A 20,020-nucleotide genomic window follows, 5' to 3' on the forward strand; every position below is an offset into this window, starting at 1 on the left:
GAACATCTTGTAACATAACCTTCAAGAGAACAGTGCAGAAGTTGCTAGAACATCTTGTAACATAACCTTCAAGAGAACAGTGCAGAAGTTGATGGAACATCTTGTAACATAACCTTCAAGAAAACAGTGCAGAAGTTGATGGAACATCTTGTAACATAACCTTCATATGTTGCTGGGAAATCTTGTAACTTAAGAACCTTCAAGAGAACAGTGCAGAAGTTGCTAGAACATCTTGTAACTTAAGAACCAATAGGAGAAGACTATATAATTCGCTACAACATCTTGTACAGTTTATTTGAATGAATAAAGTTTCAAACGTTTTCCTAAATTTTGTTTTACTTTTTTTCAGGTTGAGATGTGTTTACTTGGGCATACTCTAGGTGTGACCATCCATGTCTTTCGTCTTGGTCAGTTTGGTCAAGAGGACTTTATTACATACTATCCTGATGACTACAAAGACAAATGGCCACAGATCATGCTGATAGCAGAAGATGACAGACACTACAATATACCTGTCTAATGTTTAATCATTATATGCAAAGCTTAGGGATTCAGGATTTAGGGAACAGTATTGCGTTGTAGCAGGCTTGTGGTTTATTCAATTAATTTATGTATGCACAGCTGTCAGTAGTTATTGTTTATTATATTGTATTAAAAGCATCGGCATGATATAGTTTCACTTAGCAGATATGAAATGTTAGCATATATAACATTTCAGAAACAGGAATTGCCTCAGAGTATTTAGGATCATCTGTCTGATACATAGTTAATTTCTCAAAGAATGATACACATCTTGGTCGTATTTTTTTCAATTATTTCTTGAATTGTCAACTTATGATGAAATATCTTAGTCAAAAGACCACACCTTGTAAGAGTTTTCATAGAAAGTTGAAGCTGGAGAAGACCTGTGTATGGAATGGAATAGGCATTGTTTTAGTGCTTATAGAAATGTGATAGGATTATTTGGGATCATTTCAATGATTACATGCTTATTCCATATAGTTTGTAACTTGTATCATGAGCCACATGTCAATCATTTTTATGATTTGGTCACATAGGTAACTTTTATTTTATGACATATATTTCCAAATATAATACAGTAGAACCTGTCTTGAAAGACCACCCCTTTAGCCAATAAAGTATGGTCTTTCAGGACAAGTGGTCTCTCATAACAGGTCATAATGCTATATTATCATCAATCTGTGCATTTAGAACATGGTCTCTCAAGACAGGTGGTCTCACATAGCAGCGGTCTTTCAAGACAGGTTTTACTGTATTTACTATATTTATAATATTTATTGTAAATATTTATGATATTTATTATACTTAAAATGTACATTGAGAAATATTGTTTGGGTAACTGCCATCATATTATATATACACATCACAGATCTGGGTCTATGCAGTTTGCAGTGGGAATCAACTTATAAGTGAGCATATTCAGTATGAGGTAGTAAGACATGATGCATGCAGGGCAGAAAGTTACAAGAAAAATCCTGATGCTTCATAGACATTGTATCGGCCATATTCCCATCCATGGAGCTGAACTTTTCATTAGAAGAAAGCAGGTTCAGTTGCCACAGTAGGATCTGCATAGATGGGCTGCCACTGTGTGTCCATTGGCAAGACAGTTTACTATACTTTCTGTGGCATGATATTACCTTCAAAGAGTTGCCATGCCATAAACTGCCAAACCAAATCCTATGGGGCATGCTGGAATTCAGGCATACATTGTTAGTTATGTATTTTTTATGAGCTTTTACTACAAGAACATAAGATGTGCATACATTTTTTTTAATACAATGCAGTGTATCATGACCATCTGATTTTAAGCTGTAGTATGTTCTCAACAATCAAGTAATTATGAAAACTCCTCCTCTGCTGTTCATTAGCAGTAGCATAGTTGTAAAGTCCTGAATACCATTACTTAAAAGTTGCATCTAACTGCAAACTGCACAGACCCAGATCTGCTGTCACATAATGTGCTGGCATATCTGGCTCTATGCAGTGGAATAACCATTACAACAAGCAACATAGATCCTGATCTGCCTGCAGTTGGACCCTACTTGTACAGTAAGTCTTGGGTACAAGAATGGCACCTCGCTATAATGCAGTACCTATTACTTCACAGGTATGGCGATAAACCCATTATGCTGGTGGATTTTGGTTTCAATTACTCACTTCACTAGATTTTCCGATTGCTATGGCACTGTGTTTGTTGTCTATCCATCATAATTTGCAGTTTTTAAGAATCTTCTATAGAAAAAAACACAAGACCAGTTTCTCCATGGGCAAAGGGAAGTTATCTCCCCCATTCTGTGTGCTAGGTGACTACCAGTAAACCCAGTTTAAACAAGTTTTCACTTTCACATTCATGCCATAACAATGTCCATGATACTATGCATTTATGATAAATCTTATTTTCAAATTATGCATCTTTTATTTTAATAGCAGTAAAATCTTACCTGTTGGTATTAGCTGGTACTTTTCTAGGAGGAAAATACCCAATAGAACAATGGAAATGCCATTCTCCCATTGCGGTGAATCAGAATCTTCCAGAACACTGGACCGACCCTGCATGAGAGCCCCATACATTATGCATACATGAAAGACCCTCTTCATTTATTTTTCTCTCACCATGCTGAAAGGTTCAACACTGCATACATATAAAAGATTAGCCACTACTTAACAAGTGAATTTCTTCCTTCAAATGCATTACCCAATCATAATACCTAAGGAAAACAACTATTACCTTGCAAAATCAGCCCTTCCAGATTAAAATGTTTGAGGAGGAGTAGCGCCCTCTACCACTAGGATAGAAAGAGAGTTGCACTTTCACCTTGTGGAGTAGCAACACCTCGCTCAAAAGGGCAGAGAGCAGAACATTCCCCCCCGCACCAGGGGTGGGATCATCACCCTCTACTGACCCACAGCACAGTATTGGCTGATTGTGAGTCAAGCCCCCTACCTCGTGTAATGGGGAAGCAGCACACTTTCGGTCCCAGGAATCTGTTGTTGGCAACTCAATCCACTTGAAATTGAGATCCCCAGGTTCAGCCTGTCCTTGATGGAGATGACCACGATAGACTGGTATGTACAGTTAGGACTGTGTTTGCTTGGCAGTCTCTATAGGGAGATGGAAGGTCCATTAAAGGTTCAGCTGATATTTCAGCTTGCACCATTCCTAGTTGGATTGCATTAATCATCAAGAAGAGCTTCCCAATCCCTTACTGATAGGGACCTGTATTTTATGAAAACTAGGGTTGTGCCATTGCTGCCTCATGGGTTTATCTTATTTATATTTAGAAATAATCCCTCACACCAGTCTCCACAATATGAGTAACCTTGAAGGTTCTGATCGAGTAAAAACTGGTTTAAACCTGGTATAGCCACCTAGATATAAGGGGAGGTAACCTGTAAGGGTTGCTTCCTTTTATATAATGTTAACAGACAGAAAGATATTTTCCCATCCTAGCAGAAGGGCTGGATTAAGAGGTAGCAGAGAAAGTTATACCAATTAACTGTGGTCAGATAAGTGTTATCAGGGAAACATAGTTTACTTTAAGATTTGCTTGCATCCAAGCTTGGCAGAGAACAGTCTTGGCAAGAAGAGTTTTAAAGTTTATAAAGATGATATTAACCAGTCCTGACAAAGGAAAACCTTTAGGTAAATGACACTGCTCAGTAGAATTTTACCAAAGTTGGCGGCAGCATTTTATGAAGGTCTTTCAGGCTTTTACAAATGATGCCTATGCAACATCAAAATACTGAAGGCAGAAAATCTTTTGAAACAATTTCTTTTCAACAACAACTTTGACCACAAAATATTAGCAAATTTGACAAAAGTTGTAGTGGCGCAAAGGGCTTTCAGTTCTATACAAATGATGCAGATCTGCCATCATAAAGACCACCATTAACAAAATCCTCTAAATGACTTCTTAATAATTGCTCAGCAGAATTTGACCAAATTTGACAGCATCCTGGCATAAAGTTCTTAAAATTTTATATTTGCCATCAGATGAGGCTGCTGTTATTAAAAAATTGGAGAACATTTTAATCCACTTCTCAGTACAAAAATTTGACCAAATTTTATAGAAAGTATATTGGCATGAACTGTCACAAACTTATGAGATGAAGACAATATACAATCAAATGTGACCCATTTCTTTAAAAAAGAAAAACATTTGAAATCACTTTCTCTCAATTACCACTGTGCAAAATTTTGCTGTATTTGATGGGACCCTGGATGGCTTTGTGGTCTGATGTGCTCACTGTTTACAGATCACTGCCATCTCATCTGTCTGCGTGGGTTTAAGTCACTGGCTTGGCCAATGTGGGTACATGAGAAAGTTTGCCAATAGCTTCCCATGGGTTGGTGGTTCTTCTGGTGTTTTTTCCAGGTTCTTCCTCCACCAGATGTACTGGCTTCCATGTATAGCTTATTGTTTGCTGAAAAGTGTCATTAAACCCCATAACAACAACAACTGTTTGTGCAAAAGATGGTGATCTTCAGTTAAATATTGCTACCATTACTAAAAGTAAAAAAAAAAACCAAACTTTAAACAAGTTCTTCACAAAAACCAATCTTCACAATTTGACCAACTTTGACAGAAAGCGTCTTGACTTGAAGATTTATGCAAACACTGCAGATTTATCTTCAGATAATGATATGGTTGTTAAAAGTGGAAAATCCTTTAAGCAACTATTTTCAAAAATTACTTATTTTCCAGAAAGCATAGTGGCATGAAGGGGTTTCAAGTTTACAAAAAATTTAGCAAATATGCTATCAAATATGGCTGCACCTACTAAAGAAAAACACTTCTCCAAACCCAAAAAACAGAATTCAATGGAAAGTAGCCATTCTTGAAGGCATTAAATATTTACAAAAATTGTGCTGATCTGTCATAAGGTATTGACACTGTTCCTTGTAGAAAAAACATTTCAGAAGCTTTGTTTAAAGGTAATTGCCAAATATAATTTGACCAACTTTGACAGAAAGCATGCATATAATTAAACAAGTTATGCTTATATGTCGTTAATTGCTATGAATTTGCAAAGAATAGAGAAACTTAAGAGTCGGTTGCTTTCATAAAATATGCAATCAACCTGATTTGAAGAAATTTATAGAGAAAGCATCCTACTGACCCAGATCTTACGTTTAACTGTTAGACATATAACATGCTTACATTAAGGATAGTAGACAGGTCTCCATTTATAGTTGCCACTAAAACAGGTGTCACAAGGGTTATAGTTCCAGAAAACAATGTTTCACACCAGAATATTTCAGTTATCTTCATCATGTATATTTACAGTATGTAATAGATTATTGAGCGAGGGGAAGTGAAAATTGTGTTTAATTTCAGGTGAAAGGAGTTTTAGAAATTTTTTAGCCCCATGGTAACGTGACCTTCTCTGTAATATGGCACAATTTTATGGTTCAGAATCATGTTTATTGTTTGACTGCCACAGAATCATTACTTTTTTTTATTAATCATTAAGAAATGGGATGAATCTGGATCTCATGTACAAAAAATTTTAATTGGTGTTTGCATTATTTTCTGTTTTGTATTTTATCGTTGCATTTTTGTGTTATTGCGTTTTTATTGATGATGAAAAAAATATTTTATTTTACATTTACAGGGAACAGAAATATTGATTTCCATTTATATTGTAGAGTTTTGGTTTCCCAAATTTTAGTTTGTTATGATAATATTTCCAAGTTTTTTTTCTGGCAGCCAGCCTCAATAGTTTCAACATTTTTAGATAAATCTGACCATTTGATTGGTTTATATGGGAATGTCCGAGGCAGACAATCTAACCACTAGGCCACTGGAGCATCATTTTGAAATGTAAAACAGACCTTGTTTTGACATTGATTCATTTGCTGTGATATAAGCTGTATAAACATGTAGCCTAATGAAGTGGTTTTCATGTGCCTGCTATATAAGCATGTAACCTAATGCAGTGGCCATAAATTACCTACTGATAATACACAGTGGACAAGGGCACACCCATTATATTTTCATGGGGAGGCAAGATATCTTTTGCACCCATCCATTTCATTCACAAATATGGAAATATATTTCTGATGTTATCTTGATTTAGAAATATCCATACTATGGAGCAACTCGGGTGAAACATTTTCCCCAGGTTAAGAACCCACTCACCCCCAAGATGGTTTTTCCCACTTTATTTGGCCAGGCTATATTGAATGCAGCTGTATTCTAAGTACAATATCAGTTCTTGTCCTTTTTGAGGAGGGTTCTCTGAGCAATGTAAAACAGTTGAAAGATCACTTTTTGTGCTTTTGATCAACTGTTTGCGTCAAATGATTATTTACTGTTTTATTTTCAAGCTTGAAGTTTGAATATATGAATGAAATTTTCATTTCTCAGTATCCATCACTAGATATGTATATTGTTGTGAGGCTCAAGTTCATTATTCCTTCTTCATCCAAAAATACAAAATCAGATGTGTGTATAAATCAAACTTGAGTTATAGCAATAGAAAAACATCAAAGCTTTATAAACAAATTAAAAAAACACCCAAAAATTCTGCTGTCCATGTATTTTATTTTTCTTTTAAAAATCACCAGAAAAATAACTCGTCCAAAAAATGGCAGTAGAGATTTGATTTTGCAAGTTTTGTTTTACCACTCGCAAAAAAGAAAATGCAAGTAAAAAAAAACTAATTTGAACCTGGGTATGGTTTTGAATCTCACTTGTGGTGGGAGATGTATGTATTCAAAGTACTGAAAACACTGATGGATCAGGTTGAAATACTTATTTATGCAAGATCGGATAGATTTCATGTGTGCAGTATGTGTTCATTTCATCTGGTGGTATGTACCACGGTTCTTTTTCATTGATAGTTTCTGTCAGTTGAGCTATTATGGCAGTTCTTGGTAATCTTGTTATCCAGCTCCACTTCATGCATACAGTATGCTATTCATGGTCCTTTTTTACATCAACATACAGATCTAAAAGAAAATGTATCTATTATTCTAAAATTTCTTTTCTTTTAAGATATTTGAAATTGAAAAAATTTTGGAGGGGGTTTTTCCTTTTAAAATCATTTTCTATTAATGTTTCTACCATCGGAACAATATCTACAGGAAGTAACCACTTTTAAGTTCTGATCTTTTTCCTAAGTTGTCTTTCTTGACATAAAGTGACCTGAAAGGTCAGTTGCTGCTTTCAAAAGATGGTCACAAAAAATGCTGCATATTTTGTGACCATCTTTTGGAAGACTATAGTGTGTTAAAGTGCTAGTAACACAAACTATATTTGACCTTGGATACCAGGCCATAGACCTATGTGAATTGAAACTTCTCCAAGTAAGTGTTAAATAATGGACTTATTTACACATCTCTTTTTTAAAAAATGTGATTTGCTACAATATAATAATGCAGTTATAGTAATATCCAGAAAGAGAAGAAAATAAAGCACCTTGGGAATATTGATCAATTTCGAGTGTAGGTTTCGGATTCCAATTTTGAAATGTGTTTTTCTGCAAATTGGAAAAGCTGTAATCAAAATATTTTTGTGCTGATTTCTTGTTGTAATAAGCAAAAGCTCTTGTTTGCTATTTAAGAAAAGTAGCAATCTTTACAATGTACACCTTTCTAACAATTTGCACATGTCTAGCCCAAAAAAAGAACAATTATTAAATGACCTTTTGGTGAAACAATTACTTTTTATGTAAATTGGTGAAGGAACTTTTTTTAATTACAAGATGTGTATACCAATGAGGTGCAAATGCATATTGTTTGTGTGAATTTTGTTTACCTTTGAAGAATTGCTTTTAAAATTTAAAGAAAAAAAATTGATATTGTAATTTATTTTACATTTTTTGGCAACATGTCTGTACATTTATGAAGATGCTTGCAATAATAAATGCACAAGAACAAACAAAAAAAAACATGAAAATGAATGATAGTTGAATCCATGGCATGATGTTTGTGATCAATATTCACAAATGAGGTTAGACAGGACTGCATTTGTGATCAGCTAAGAATTTGTAATATTTACAGATTTTCCTTCACACAATGTACTTTTTTTGGTCAAATTTTCAGTGTATATTTCATGATAAGGAAATCTGAAAATTAGCTAAAGGTAACAAAACAACCAACAGCAGTAATTAACAATTGTAATATTTACTAGAAGAAGACATTAATGAATTATGAGGATGTGCAGATTTATTTAATAATTTCAATTCTAACTTGAGCAGTATCATCAGATTTTCAGTCAAATCTGATCTCACTTATTAAAGCCATTTACTGAATTTCTAAAATTGCTCCTTGTCCAGAATATCCCAGGCTTCTGTATCCAGTTTGGGGTATTAATTCTCAAAGATGCCAGCTGGTATCCAGGTATGTGCCTATTGATAATAACCCAGGTAATAAATTGAGCCATATAGAAGTTTTCTGCCAGTGATTGTAAAGGCAGTACCTATTTATTTTCAGGTTGTTAATCATTTTGATTAAGCTCCATAGATATCTATTATGTATGTGCCAATCAAAGGTCTGCCTCTTCCAGTATATTAATTGACATTAATTCCATAACTTGTTTTCCCATGTGACATCTCTTTGATTGAGCCATGAGTGTGTTACAGTGGCAGGTAACAGGGGGTGGTTATTTGATCATTCAGCACAAGTGACATGTTCATTTGTAATCTTGAATAGATTTCAGAGATTGTATGATCAAGGTGTTACTTACAGAGGTCACACCGTCTCTAAATAAGCATGTGACAGAGTGGCTAAGGAAAGGGAGTCGTACGATATCTATGATGATGGACCACAATGTTTTACTATATGATGATGGAGGTTTTCAGAACTTTATCAGACAGTGAGGATTGTTCTTGGAATTTGTACCAGATGACATTATGTAGTGATATTTATAGGATTATGTGAATTTTTAAAAATGTGGACTTCAGGTTTGGACATATTTAATGCAATTTCACTTTGACAGGGTGTCCACGTAACCAGTCGTTAGGATAGGTGGGTACCTGGTAGAAGTTTTCTAAAATTTTGACAGCTTTATTAATTGTTGATAATATATCATCCCAGATATGTTGGTTTTTGTTTATTCTGTTTAATGTGTTTTGTCATATATGTTGGTTTAGAACCAATATTAATTAAAGAGACTACTGTGCAATCTTTACCTTAACAGTGACAAGGAATAAAAGTTACTGCAAAATGAATTTTTTGTTTGTTCTTCTTCGACATCTATGCATTACAAAACTTGTCCAACAACTTTCTTCTTTTGACATTTTGTCTTGAAAATAGTATTGGTTAATTTATGATTTTTTTTAATTATCCGAATTAAATGTCTGTGAACCATCTGTTCTCATCACAGTTTTTATAACCTGTTCAAATTAAGCACTAGCATGTCACTCGTGCACTTGTCAAACTTCTAAGGAAATGTTTAACCTATGTTCATGAAATGAGTGTTTTTCAACTTAAGCAATGATGCTAACAATTTGAGAAAAAAAATTCTTCCAGGACAACCATTTATTCTAATTGAGATTCTTATAGTGACAAAAAGATCCTGAATTTAAATAGTATGGACTGAATATCACAGCCTTCACAAAATGTATTTAGATGAAGTATTGCTATAGAAAATAAAAAGAATCTAAAGTTAGAGTGGGCCTTGAAAAATATTTTCTTATGAAAATACAAATCCTTGTATATGTAGCTAAGCGTTTTAAGTAGTTTCACACATGGTCATCCTAAGATTAATATGCAGTGATCGGAGGGGAAATGGGGTCAGCATCCTTCTCAGTTCTCTTCACACTGAAACACAGTCTGATTACATCAAATTCTTTGACGCCATAACCTGTGCAAGAATCGATTTGTTTATTAAAAAGTAATGTTTGGACATCTTTGGTCATAATACAGTTACTTCCCTTTGATTTCTTTGTAGTTACATCCAGATGGAGGACTCACAGTAATAATACAGCTCCCACAATAAACTTATGCAAATGCTATGTCATTACAAAATTCTATAACTATAAATTTATGAATGCCCATGATCAAACCTACTGGTTATATTTATCAGTATAGACATATCCTTGATGACAGCTTGTGTCAAGAAAACCATATGAGCTGTGTCATTTTATGGATCTACATGCGTCTGATACATGTGCTTTCTATTCCTCATCAGTAGTCGGGTGCTAACTTAAGTAAATAATTTTCCAATCTCATTCATAAAAGGATTGAACTCCTTCAATAAAACTGATTTTTTAACTACAACAAGGATAAGCTCTCTCAAAATATTCTTTATCTTACTTTCATTATCAACCAATCCTGGCCGGCCAAAAAATACATAGGGTACTCTATTTTATCTTCACCAATTTCTAGACTGGTTCCCATTCTTCCATTAGTACCATGAAATCCTACATGTACATAAATTTTTGTCAGATGATAATCTTCTGGCATTTTTCTTTTCTTTTTAATTTGTATTGAAATGAAGATTCTAGTTCATCAGACAAATCACAACACACCTTAAGTAGGAATTTTAAATAGTTTATCATTTTTAAGCACAAAAATATAGTGAATATTTTAATTCAACCATCACAAGCATTTACCTGTTTTAAAGGCCACACAATACCACAGAATCCTTTTCACTAGTATTTAGGTAATACTGTAATTTAGCATTAAGACAACTTATTGAAAGATTTATTAAAATTGATAGCATGATAATAAATAATATTCATTGAAACAAATAAGTATAACCTTTGATATTGGCTTTACTGTTTACTATTCGCCTTCTAAATATATCTTTTGCTGAGAGATTATTATGTGAAAAATAAATAGGGGACTGATACAGCAGCCTTACATATTCATGATAGACACTTAAGTTTAAAATTATGGTCACCATAATACTGCCAAAAATTTTAAGTCATCAGAATGTGTTTCTTGTATATTCAGCTATGCATACATCTGGGCTAGAGATGGATTTCTTCAATGAACATAAAATGAAGGTTCCATTATAGTAGTTTTCCCCAACAGGTTAATTTCTATAGTAATAATAACTTGCCACATGCTTCATGATAGCATGACAGGTTAATTTCTATGGTAATAATTACTTGCCACATGCTTCATGATAGCATGACAGGTTAATTTCTATAGTAATAATTACTTGCCACATGCTTCATGATAGCATAACAGGTTAATTTCTATAGTAATAATTACTTGCCACATGCTTCATGATGGCATGATGTTGAAGTCTTGCTGTTTGCTAATACTATACTATAGTGCATGTATGCAAAGAAGGTTTGCACAAAGGAGGATTTTTTTTGTTCAAAATCCATCTCCATACTTCAGAAACTAAAGGTCATCCTTTTTGTATTTAAACTGGCAACACTTGATGCGCATGATGGATTCATGGTAATATATTGTTTTGTGAACTTTTCATGAGCCTTGTTTATTCACATTTTTAGCTAAACATATGGAAATGGTCTGATGTGTATACATCAGTAACAGTATGGAATGAATTCAGGGGATATACCATTCCAGTTTGGGCTAAATTCAATGCATTAAACCCATTTTAGGTCGGCTGTTCCAAGAAGCACACAATACAAAATATACTAGGCTGTACTCATAATTAGGTCGCTCTTACTGGTGTTTTGGTTCCCTAGTAAAAAGGATGAGACTGAACTCGGATAAGCTGATACATTACCATTTTTTGTATCATATTTTTGGCTTAGTCCATAGTACAGTCAGCACTCTTGTTATGTGTGTGTGTGTGTGTGTGTGTGTGTGTATATATATATATATATATATATATATATATATATATATATATATATATGTGTGTGTGTGTGTGTGTGTTAATTTTTTGTCTATGACTGAGGGTTATGGATGGAGTTTCTGCCTACCCGACTTTTGTTATGATTGTAAGTAATAAATAAGATGTGTACTGATACCAGAGTTCATCCCCAAGCCTTGCTTATAAGTTAATGGAATTTACCATTAGAGTTCCTAACAACTCTATTGTGTCATATATCAAGTTAAGATGTGTTTATATATGGATTGATAAACATATTATTCACTCCTGCTTTATGATCAGTACATGGAATCAATTACAGTTGGGTTCAGATACAATCTGTGAGGAATTTTTTAAAGTATTCATTGGAATTACAAAGTGCTCATTGACATTTGAGCAAACACATTACTTGGGGATTATTGTGAAGATATTCAAGACAACTTGTACATCAGACATTCAAGATTATGGTAGATCAGGACATTCAAAACTTATGGTACACCAGTACATTCAAGACAACTGATGCATCGGGAAATTACAAACTATAGGTACATTGGGACATTCAAGACTACTGGAATTCATTCAGAACATTCTACTTTTTGGACTTGTGATAGGACGTTTAGGATTATTTGGGATTTAAGATGCAATACTGTAAATGTCTCTAAAATTTTCACTTTTTAACTTAGAAAACAATTTTCTTTTACTAAAATTTTTGGTTTTGATTCTTTCTGTTACATCATTTAGGACCTAGAGCAGGGGTCTCAAACACATGAGCATGTGGCCCACCAAGCTATATCCTGTGCTGCAAAATGATTGGCATCACATGGTGTCGGTGATAACAAAGGTAGTGCAGCCTTCAGACAATCACAAATGCCTTCATGTTGCCCTCAGGGTGGTATGAGTTTGAGAACCCTGACCTAGAGGCCTAACAGAAATTCTGGCTTCACCAGTACATAAATTTCTTTAAAACACTTTAGAGATATTAAAAATACATCTTAATTTAAATTGTTTTTTTTTATTTTCCTTTTCCCTGGTACAGATTTTAATCTCACACATTTGAGAAATCTTTAGTGAAACCAGCAAGTATTCACAGTGTCGTCTAACTTTGTTTCAAGTCCTTTCCAGGGAGGGTTAGAGTCTTCGAAAAAGGACGAGTTGCTTCAGCTTGCCAGACATTGATTTTTCTGAAGCAAAAACATCTTTAACAAAGCAAGAAATGAAGAATACTTTAGTTCAGGACAAGGTGAAAAGGAAATTTTGGTTGCTAGTGCTTTGGGTTTGATTTGTAAGTCTGTCTCTGGTATTCATAGGAAATTAAAGAAATGACAGTTATTAAAAAACCTGATGGAATTAAAAAAAGTTTCAGCTTCAGAAAGAAATGTAAATGCAAAGAGAAAGAAGGAGAGAGAAAACAAGGAAAGGGAAAGGCAATAAAGATTAAAAGATTTAGAACTGGCCAGCAGAAAACACACCACCACCCCTTTTACATACAAATTCAGGTTTTGATATTACCAAAAGTATTAGGTTAATACCCCCTTTTCAAGAAAAAGTAGTTGAATACTTTCTTCACTCTGAGAAAATTGCTGAAAAACTGAAGCTCATGAAGTATAAACTTCACTGTATTTACAACACAGTGTTATTCATGATGTGGTTAAGGAATATATCTTCTAGAGTTATGAGCTGGTACCTGAGGCATATTGACAAAGGTTTTGGAATTCTAAACAAGAAACTGGAAAGAAAGCATGTTGAATTGCCACAGAAAAAGACCTATTTGATAGGTGGTGCTCAGCCAATTGGGTTGATGATGATTATGAAAACCTCAAACAGCACATATTAATTGAAGAGTTCAATAACTGCATCCACAGTGATGTCAAAAACCTATCTTGATGAGCAAAATGCTGATTATTCCTCGATTCACAAATTTTAATTTGTCAGTAAGCCTATCTATCAGCAGTTTCTTCATTACATTTTTTTATTTCAATCTCATACGAGTACTTCCAAGTCTCAATTTGGCACAACTTTTAAAAATCCAAGATCTGTAAAGACTGATCAGAAATCCTTTTATCTTCCTATCTGCACTTTATATAAAAAGAAAGGGTACAACATTTCTGATTGCTACAGGTTGAAAAAAGAAGCAACAAAATAAATACAGAGCTATTACAAATGGTCTTATTTCAAGGTCAGAGTAAGTCTTGTATTGAAAGCAACACCTTTGTCGGGTCAATTAAAGACCTGTCTGATTTTATTTTGGAGACTTGTGAACCATTCATGTCTGATGGTTCTATATCCCTTACTGTTGATTCTGACAAGCCTATTACTATTCACAGGACAGTCTTTTGTTATCAGGTACATTGCCTTTGGGGGAGACATCTTCTAGAGAATGTGCTATTATTCTAGTAGAGTGTAGCTTTGTTAATATTCCTCTCCATTGGGTCATTGACTTCATAGATAGATGGTACCCAAGACTAATTTTCAACCTAGTTCTGCATTTGATGAATGATTTCATAGAATAATGGTAGAATGCATTGGTCCCTTACCCAAGATCAAGTAAGGCAACCAATATATGTTCAACATTATGTGTGCATCCACAAGATTTCCAGAGGCAATACCTTTGAGAAACAAAAACCATCATAAAAAGGTTTTGATTAAGTTTATTGTTTTTTTTTTAAAACAATTTTTGGCCGTCCCAAATCAATCCCCTCTGATCAAGGGTCAAATTTGTCTGGAATTTTCCATAAAGCTATACATGAATCAAGCATCCATCGGTTTAGATCTTTTGCCTATCACCCTGAAAGTCACGTGGCTTTGGAAAGAATTTATTAAACTTTGAGGAACATGATTAAGTTGTAATACTCTGATACCAGAAAAGATTGCTGTTAGGTAATCAGTTGAAGAATCACTGGGTTTAAGTCCTTTTGAGCTAGTTTTTAGATATAATGTTTGTGAACCAGTTAAGTTATTAAAAGATAAACTTCTTTCAAATGAAGATTCCAAGATTAATTTTCTTGACTGTCTCCGATTTAAAACATAAGTTGTAAAAGTCTTGTGAAGTAGCCAAAAACAATCTTCAATCTACTGTGTCAAAACTGAAGTTAAGGTACTAAAATACAAAGGAAAGGAGTTTTCAGCCTGGTGATAAAGTTCTGGCTCTTTTGTCCATACAGCAAAATCATCTCCAGGCTAAAAAAATTATGGTTCTTACATAATTGAAAAGAAAGAAATGATATCATTAACACCGCTAAAGGCTGAAACAGAAACAACTTTGCCATATAAATATGTTAAAAGAGTATTTTCATAGATATAGCCTAGGTAATTATTCAATCAATTTAGTTGTGATTGTCAACACAGTGTGGATTGTAAACAATGGAAAGCAAGCTGACTGTTGTGATCCTAGTCTGAAATCTTTGAAATTTAGAAATATTAATCAAACTGGACCAGAATTTTCACATCTACAACCACAAGAAAAAAGCAAACCAAAAAGAACTGTTACATGAATATGAATAATTGTTTCCTGATGTTCCAACAAATAAAATCTATCGTGATGTTGAGATTATAGATTCGACACACGAAACAGCATCCTTACAGGATGAATCCTTGCAAGCAGGAATATTTCAGAAAAGAAATTCAGTATTTGCTGGAGAACGATTTTGCATAACCAAATAAAAGTAACTGGAGTTAAGCTTGTGTTTTTGCACCTAAACCAGATATATTCTGCAGATGTACTGACTAAATTAAAGTCAAGTGTACCAAAATTGATTTATTTCCAAATGCCAAAATTATATCAGTGCACCAATAAAATTGGAAATACAAAATATGTCAGCAAGTTTTTCTAGTATGAGGATTCTGTAAAATTACACCTCATGGAAAGAGAAAGGAAATTTCCGCATTGGACACTCCAGATGGACTTTATCAGTATAAAGTGATGCCATTTGGTATGAAAGATTCTGTCCAAGTTCCAACATTTAATTTTAAGGAACAGGATAATATCTGGTCTTGATAAAAGTGACCTGAAATCGAAGAGGTCATCATCTACAACTATACCTGAAAAGATCACTCGGGAATTCATTCAGAAATCCAACTCAGTTATACAAATCTGAGAGTTCATTTAGGTAAAAGTTAATTTTGCCAGGTTTTTAAGACATATTGTGGGACAAGATACGGTTAATCCAAGTTAAGGTCAAAGCTATCTCCCAATGCATATTAGCACAAAAGTATGCCTGGACATAATCAGTAATTCTGCCCAAATATCTCCATAACTGCCGAGTCCCTGACAAATTTGTTTAGTAAGAAATCCAAGTTTCATTGGTCTGACAATGTCAAGACTCTTATGACAAACTAAAAGTCATACTTATAAAGTGCACTGGTTCTTTCAGTTCCAAATGTCAATTATATAAAATTTATGTTCATGCAAGTGATGTAGGGTTGGTGGAGTATTGATTAAGAAGACAAAAATAGTGTGGATCATACAAGATGTTATATTTCTTAAAAAAAGAAGGAGAAAAAATTATTCCAAAATTGAGAAGGAATGTTTGCTTTTGATATTGGCATTGCAACATTTTGCAGTATACATTATTTCAGCTCCTTCTCCAATTACTGTATTCAGTGATCACAACCTCCTTACACTCGTCAAAAAAATATTGTTAAAAAATCAGAGATCGTTGGGATTTAGCTTGATACTGCAGGAATACAATATTGGCATTAGACACATCAGAGGAATAGCTAATGTGACAGTTGCACTCTCACATGTACAGAAGTACTATATTGCTTTATTTTGTGTCATTCCTATGTAATTTTAACGCTTATAGTATAGAATAGTGTGTGTGTGTGTGTATATATATATATATATATATATATATATAAGAGAGCTTTATGGTATAAATCTTTTTCTTTATATGGGGAGGTGATACGTATATTTAATTTATATTGTGTGTTGCACTTTCATCTGTTTTGAGGGTTGTAGATCGAGCATTTTCGATACGACTTTATGTTCTCAAACTAAGTAACAGAAAGAAGCAAAACCAAGTTTTTTAAAAATTAACAAATAATTTAATTATCAAAGTTATAAATGAAAATACGAGAGGAACTTAGGGTATTGTGAAAGTGAATAAAAAATAACCCTGATAAAGTTGATGAAAGTCCAACACAATGAAAAGTTCCAAACAAAATTTAAAACCCCAAAATTTACTGGTCTGCCAAGAATTTGAGATGTCAAGATGGCATCGTCTGGAACTCTTTAAAATAAGTCACAACAGTTCCAGAATAATACTATAGTCCAAATAATGAGCACTTTCTATTTCCACTGAACAGTCTAAACAAATATTTTTCTTCTCAAATAATATCTAAGTACAACATAAAGCACACCTGCAGACTTACAACAGCAACATAAGAAATGAGGATGACTCGAAAATTGGAATGAATCTGATTGCTCAGTTCTTTCCATGCATACACCTTCTACTGCTACTGTCTCTCACAATATAACCCATGTGACAGATCTTATTACTCATTTTGCCTTGAACATGCCTATTCATGTGACCTATCCCAACCAATGGGAAGTTAATGAATTCACTTAGAATCGTTTAAACCCCATCAGCCAATGAAAACTTAAGCCAAATTCGTCATTAAGACTATTAATATTTGTAAACACATATGTAAGCATCTATTTATTGATTCTATTTAAAACTTTTACACTCTTAACAGACTCGGGTCACATATGCAAAATCTAACTAAAGATATTCTGTTCAATTTACAGACATGAATAAAAATTACAAAAATTAAATAAAATTATGCACATCTTGACTTTATTTATTCAAATTATTTAATTCAAGTTATTTTTCTTTGGAAATAGAAAGTGCTCAAAACTAACATTATTGGAAATAGAGACTTGCATTTATAGTGAAATTCAAATAAGGATATATTCTTGGATTGTAGTATTGTAATTCAATAAAAGACTGCTGGCACATCACTGTGATACAGGCCATCACAGGTACATCAACACTTCCAGTGTTTGAATTATTTTGGAACACCACTAAAATTTATTCAGACCTTTAATCATTAGGACTTGTGTTAAAAATTCTGGGAGTGTTTGAAATTTAATTCACAATACCATAGTTATATTTGCATTCTTAACTTGAATTTTACAAAATTTGGCAGTTTTTGCTCTTTCAATTACTTACTTTAAGACCATAGAGTCATAATTATATAGAATATCTAGAATACCTACCTATTTACTGATATAACATGTAAGTATGGAAAACAATGTTATTAGCATCAACAGATTCAAAACCACATACAAGAATCTGTTACATGTATCACATGAAATCCAGGGATCGTGCTGGGCTTTGCCAATGTCACAAATTATGATGCTTTTTATCCTTATTGGTGACTAAATATACCATTTGGAGTGGAGAAATTCAACATCAAATTTGACTCACTATTCTATCTATAAGGAATGGCAGACCGTTTTCCAACATTATTGCCGTTCTTGGCCATTATTGTGCTAACTTAATATGCAAGTGAAATGTACTGAATGGAAAACTGCCCTCTCGTTGGTCCACAACAAGATGTTATTAGCTGGTGTAGCATGACATTTCGGTAGACCAAAACATTGATAGATTTCTTCATATTTAGAAATGTTTGATAGATCAATGCAATGTTTAACACCATGTTTTCTTTGCTAACTACCAAATAATAAGCTTTATCACAATACATTTTCGAAAACTTTAAATATCAAAACAGAAACTGGTTTAGATAAGTTTCTTAAACTTACAGAAATCACGTATCACAGATATGTTGACTTGTTGTGATGCTAGACTGGTCTTCATAACTTTGATATAAAAACACTGATATGGGGCTGTCAGTGGATTAAACAATCAACTAGATGAATCTTTACAACTGTAACTGATCTTTTGAATTTACTTTACAAATATGTTTATGGCAAGTACCCAAATGATCCATACTGCAACCTCTGAGTATTCTGGAAAGAACTCAATATATCTAACTCACAATCTGTTCAATTACAATTCAATTACACATTTGTTTCTGTCATCAGGTTGTTTAAGAAATTCCCCATCCCCCCATTAGCCTAGTAGTTAGAGTCTCCGCATACAATACGGGAGGTCGCGACTTCAATCCCCAGCTGAATCATATCAAAGACTTATAAAAATGGTACTAACAGCTGCCTCGCTTGGCGCTCAGCATTAAGAGGTTAGTGTTCCACATACTGTTTTTAAATACTGTATAAATCACCATGTTCATCAAACCCATTATTGTAGAGTGGCATCACTTATACGGAAAAAAATGAGGTAATATTATGCCAATCACATGCAAGGCAAATATACCTGACTCGTGTAAAATTCATGGCAGATGAACCTCAGATACAGTGCTTACACTGCCCGTGTCCAGCTGACATTGGAACACATTCTTGTCAAACATGTTAACCTCCGCCATGAGACTAACAGCATAAATGTATAATGTACCACCTCAGAAAATAATGTACTTTTTGAGAGCCTTCAGTTTATATATAAACATTTTCGCTACATGTTTAATAAATTAAATCTGTACAGAAATCTTACATCAGTATGATTTACATTTTATCTTCTTGAACTTGATTTATTTGGAAAGGTTTATCTTATTATTTTTGTGCAATTTTTTTTATACATTTCTCAAACTCAATTTTTAGTTAGCCCCATATGGCCACTTTTGCGTTGATGTGCCATACAATGTTAATACATGTATCATTTATGTCAGGTGCTTTCACCCCAGTGATCTTAGGGTCAAAGTCAGCCAGAAATTTGCATAAAGGTTTGGGCTCAAATTTGTTAATTTCCTTATGTTTCCTAAACCCCTAGATGGAATTTGATCATACCCTGGATGAATCATTGTTTATATAAGACAATTCATTCTGCAACATGCTGACTCTCCATTTTTGATATGGGGTCAAGGCCACATGTTTTGCACCAAAACTTTAATAATGGGATTTACATGCAGGCTTTGACCTCCAAGATTATATTTTGATATGTCAATAATTAGGGTTGATTTGGAATTGGGAATACATAATAAGACCATATTTCTGATGTGCATCTCATAAAATATTGCTATTTCTTTATGGCTAAAATATTTTCAGAACTAAGAGAAGCTAATATCTTCTGAAGTCCTTTGATATTTAAAAACTTCAGAAGTGCACTTTCAGAAAATAGTAATGCATACACTGTCAAAATTCATTTTTGTATCCCAAGCACTTGCAAAGTTAATTTACT

General features: G+C 33.6%; 1 protein-coding gene across 7 annotated transcripts in view; it reads left to right on the forward strand.

Moving 5' to 3' along the window:
• Positions 1–9,201, forward strand: part of LOC149785206 (uncharacterized) — a 144,970-nt gene extending 135,769 nt beyond the window's left edge. For all 7 annotated transcript variants that reach the window (XM_089979013.1, XM_089979009.1, XM_089979012.1 and 4 more), the window contains one exon: positions 350–9,201. In XM_089979013.1, the coding sequence (XP_089835139.1) occupies positions 350–520 (171 nt within the window). In that variant the 3' untranslated portion in view covers positions 521–9,201. The remainder of the gene's footprint in view (positions 1–349) is intronic.
• Positions 9,202–20,020: the final 10,819 nt, after the last annotated feature.

This window comes from Sinohyriopsis cumingii, chromosome 13, assembly GCF_028554795.1.
Source record: "Sinohyriopsis cumingii isolate HCF-2022 chromosome 13, ASM2855479v2, whole genome shotgun sequence".
NCBI classification, from domain to species: domain Eukaryota; kingdom Metazoa; phylum Mollusca; class Bivalvia; order Unionida; family Unionidae; genus Sinohyriopsis; species Sinohyriopsis cumingii.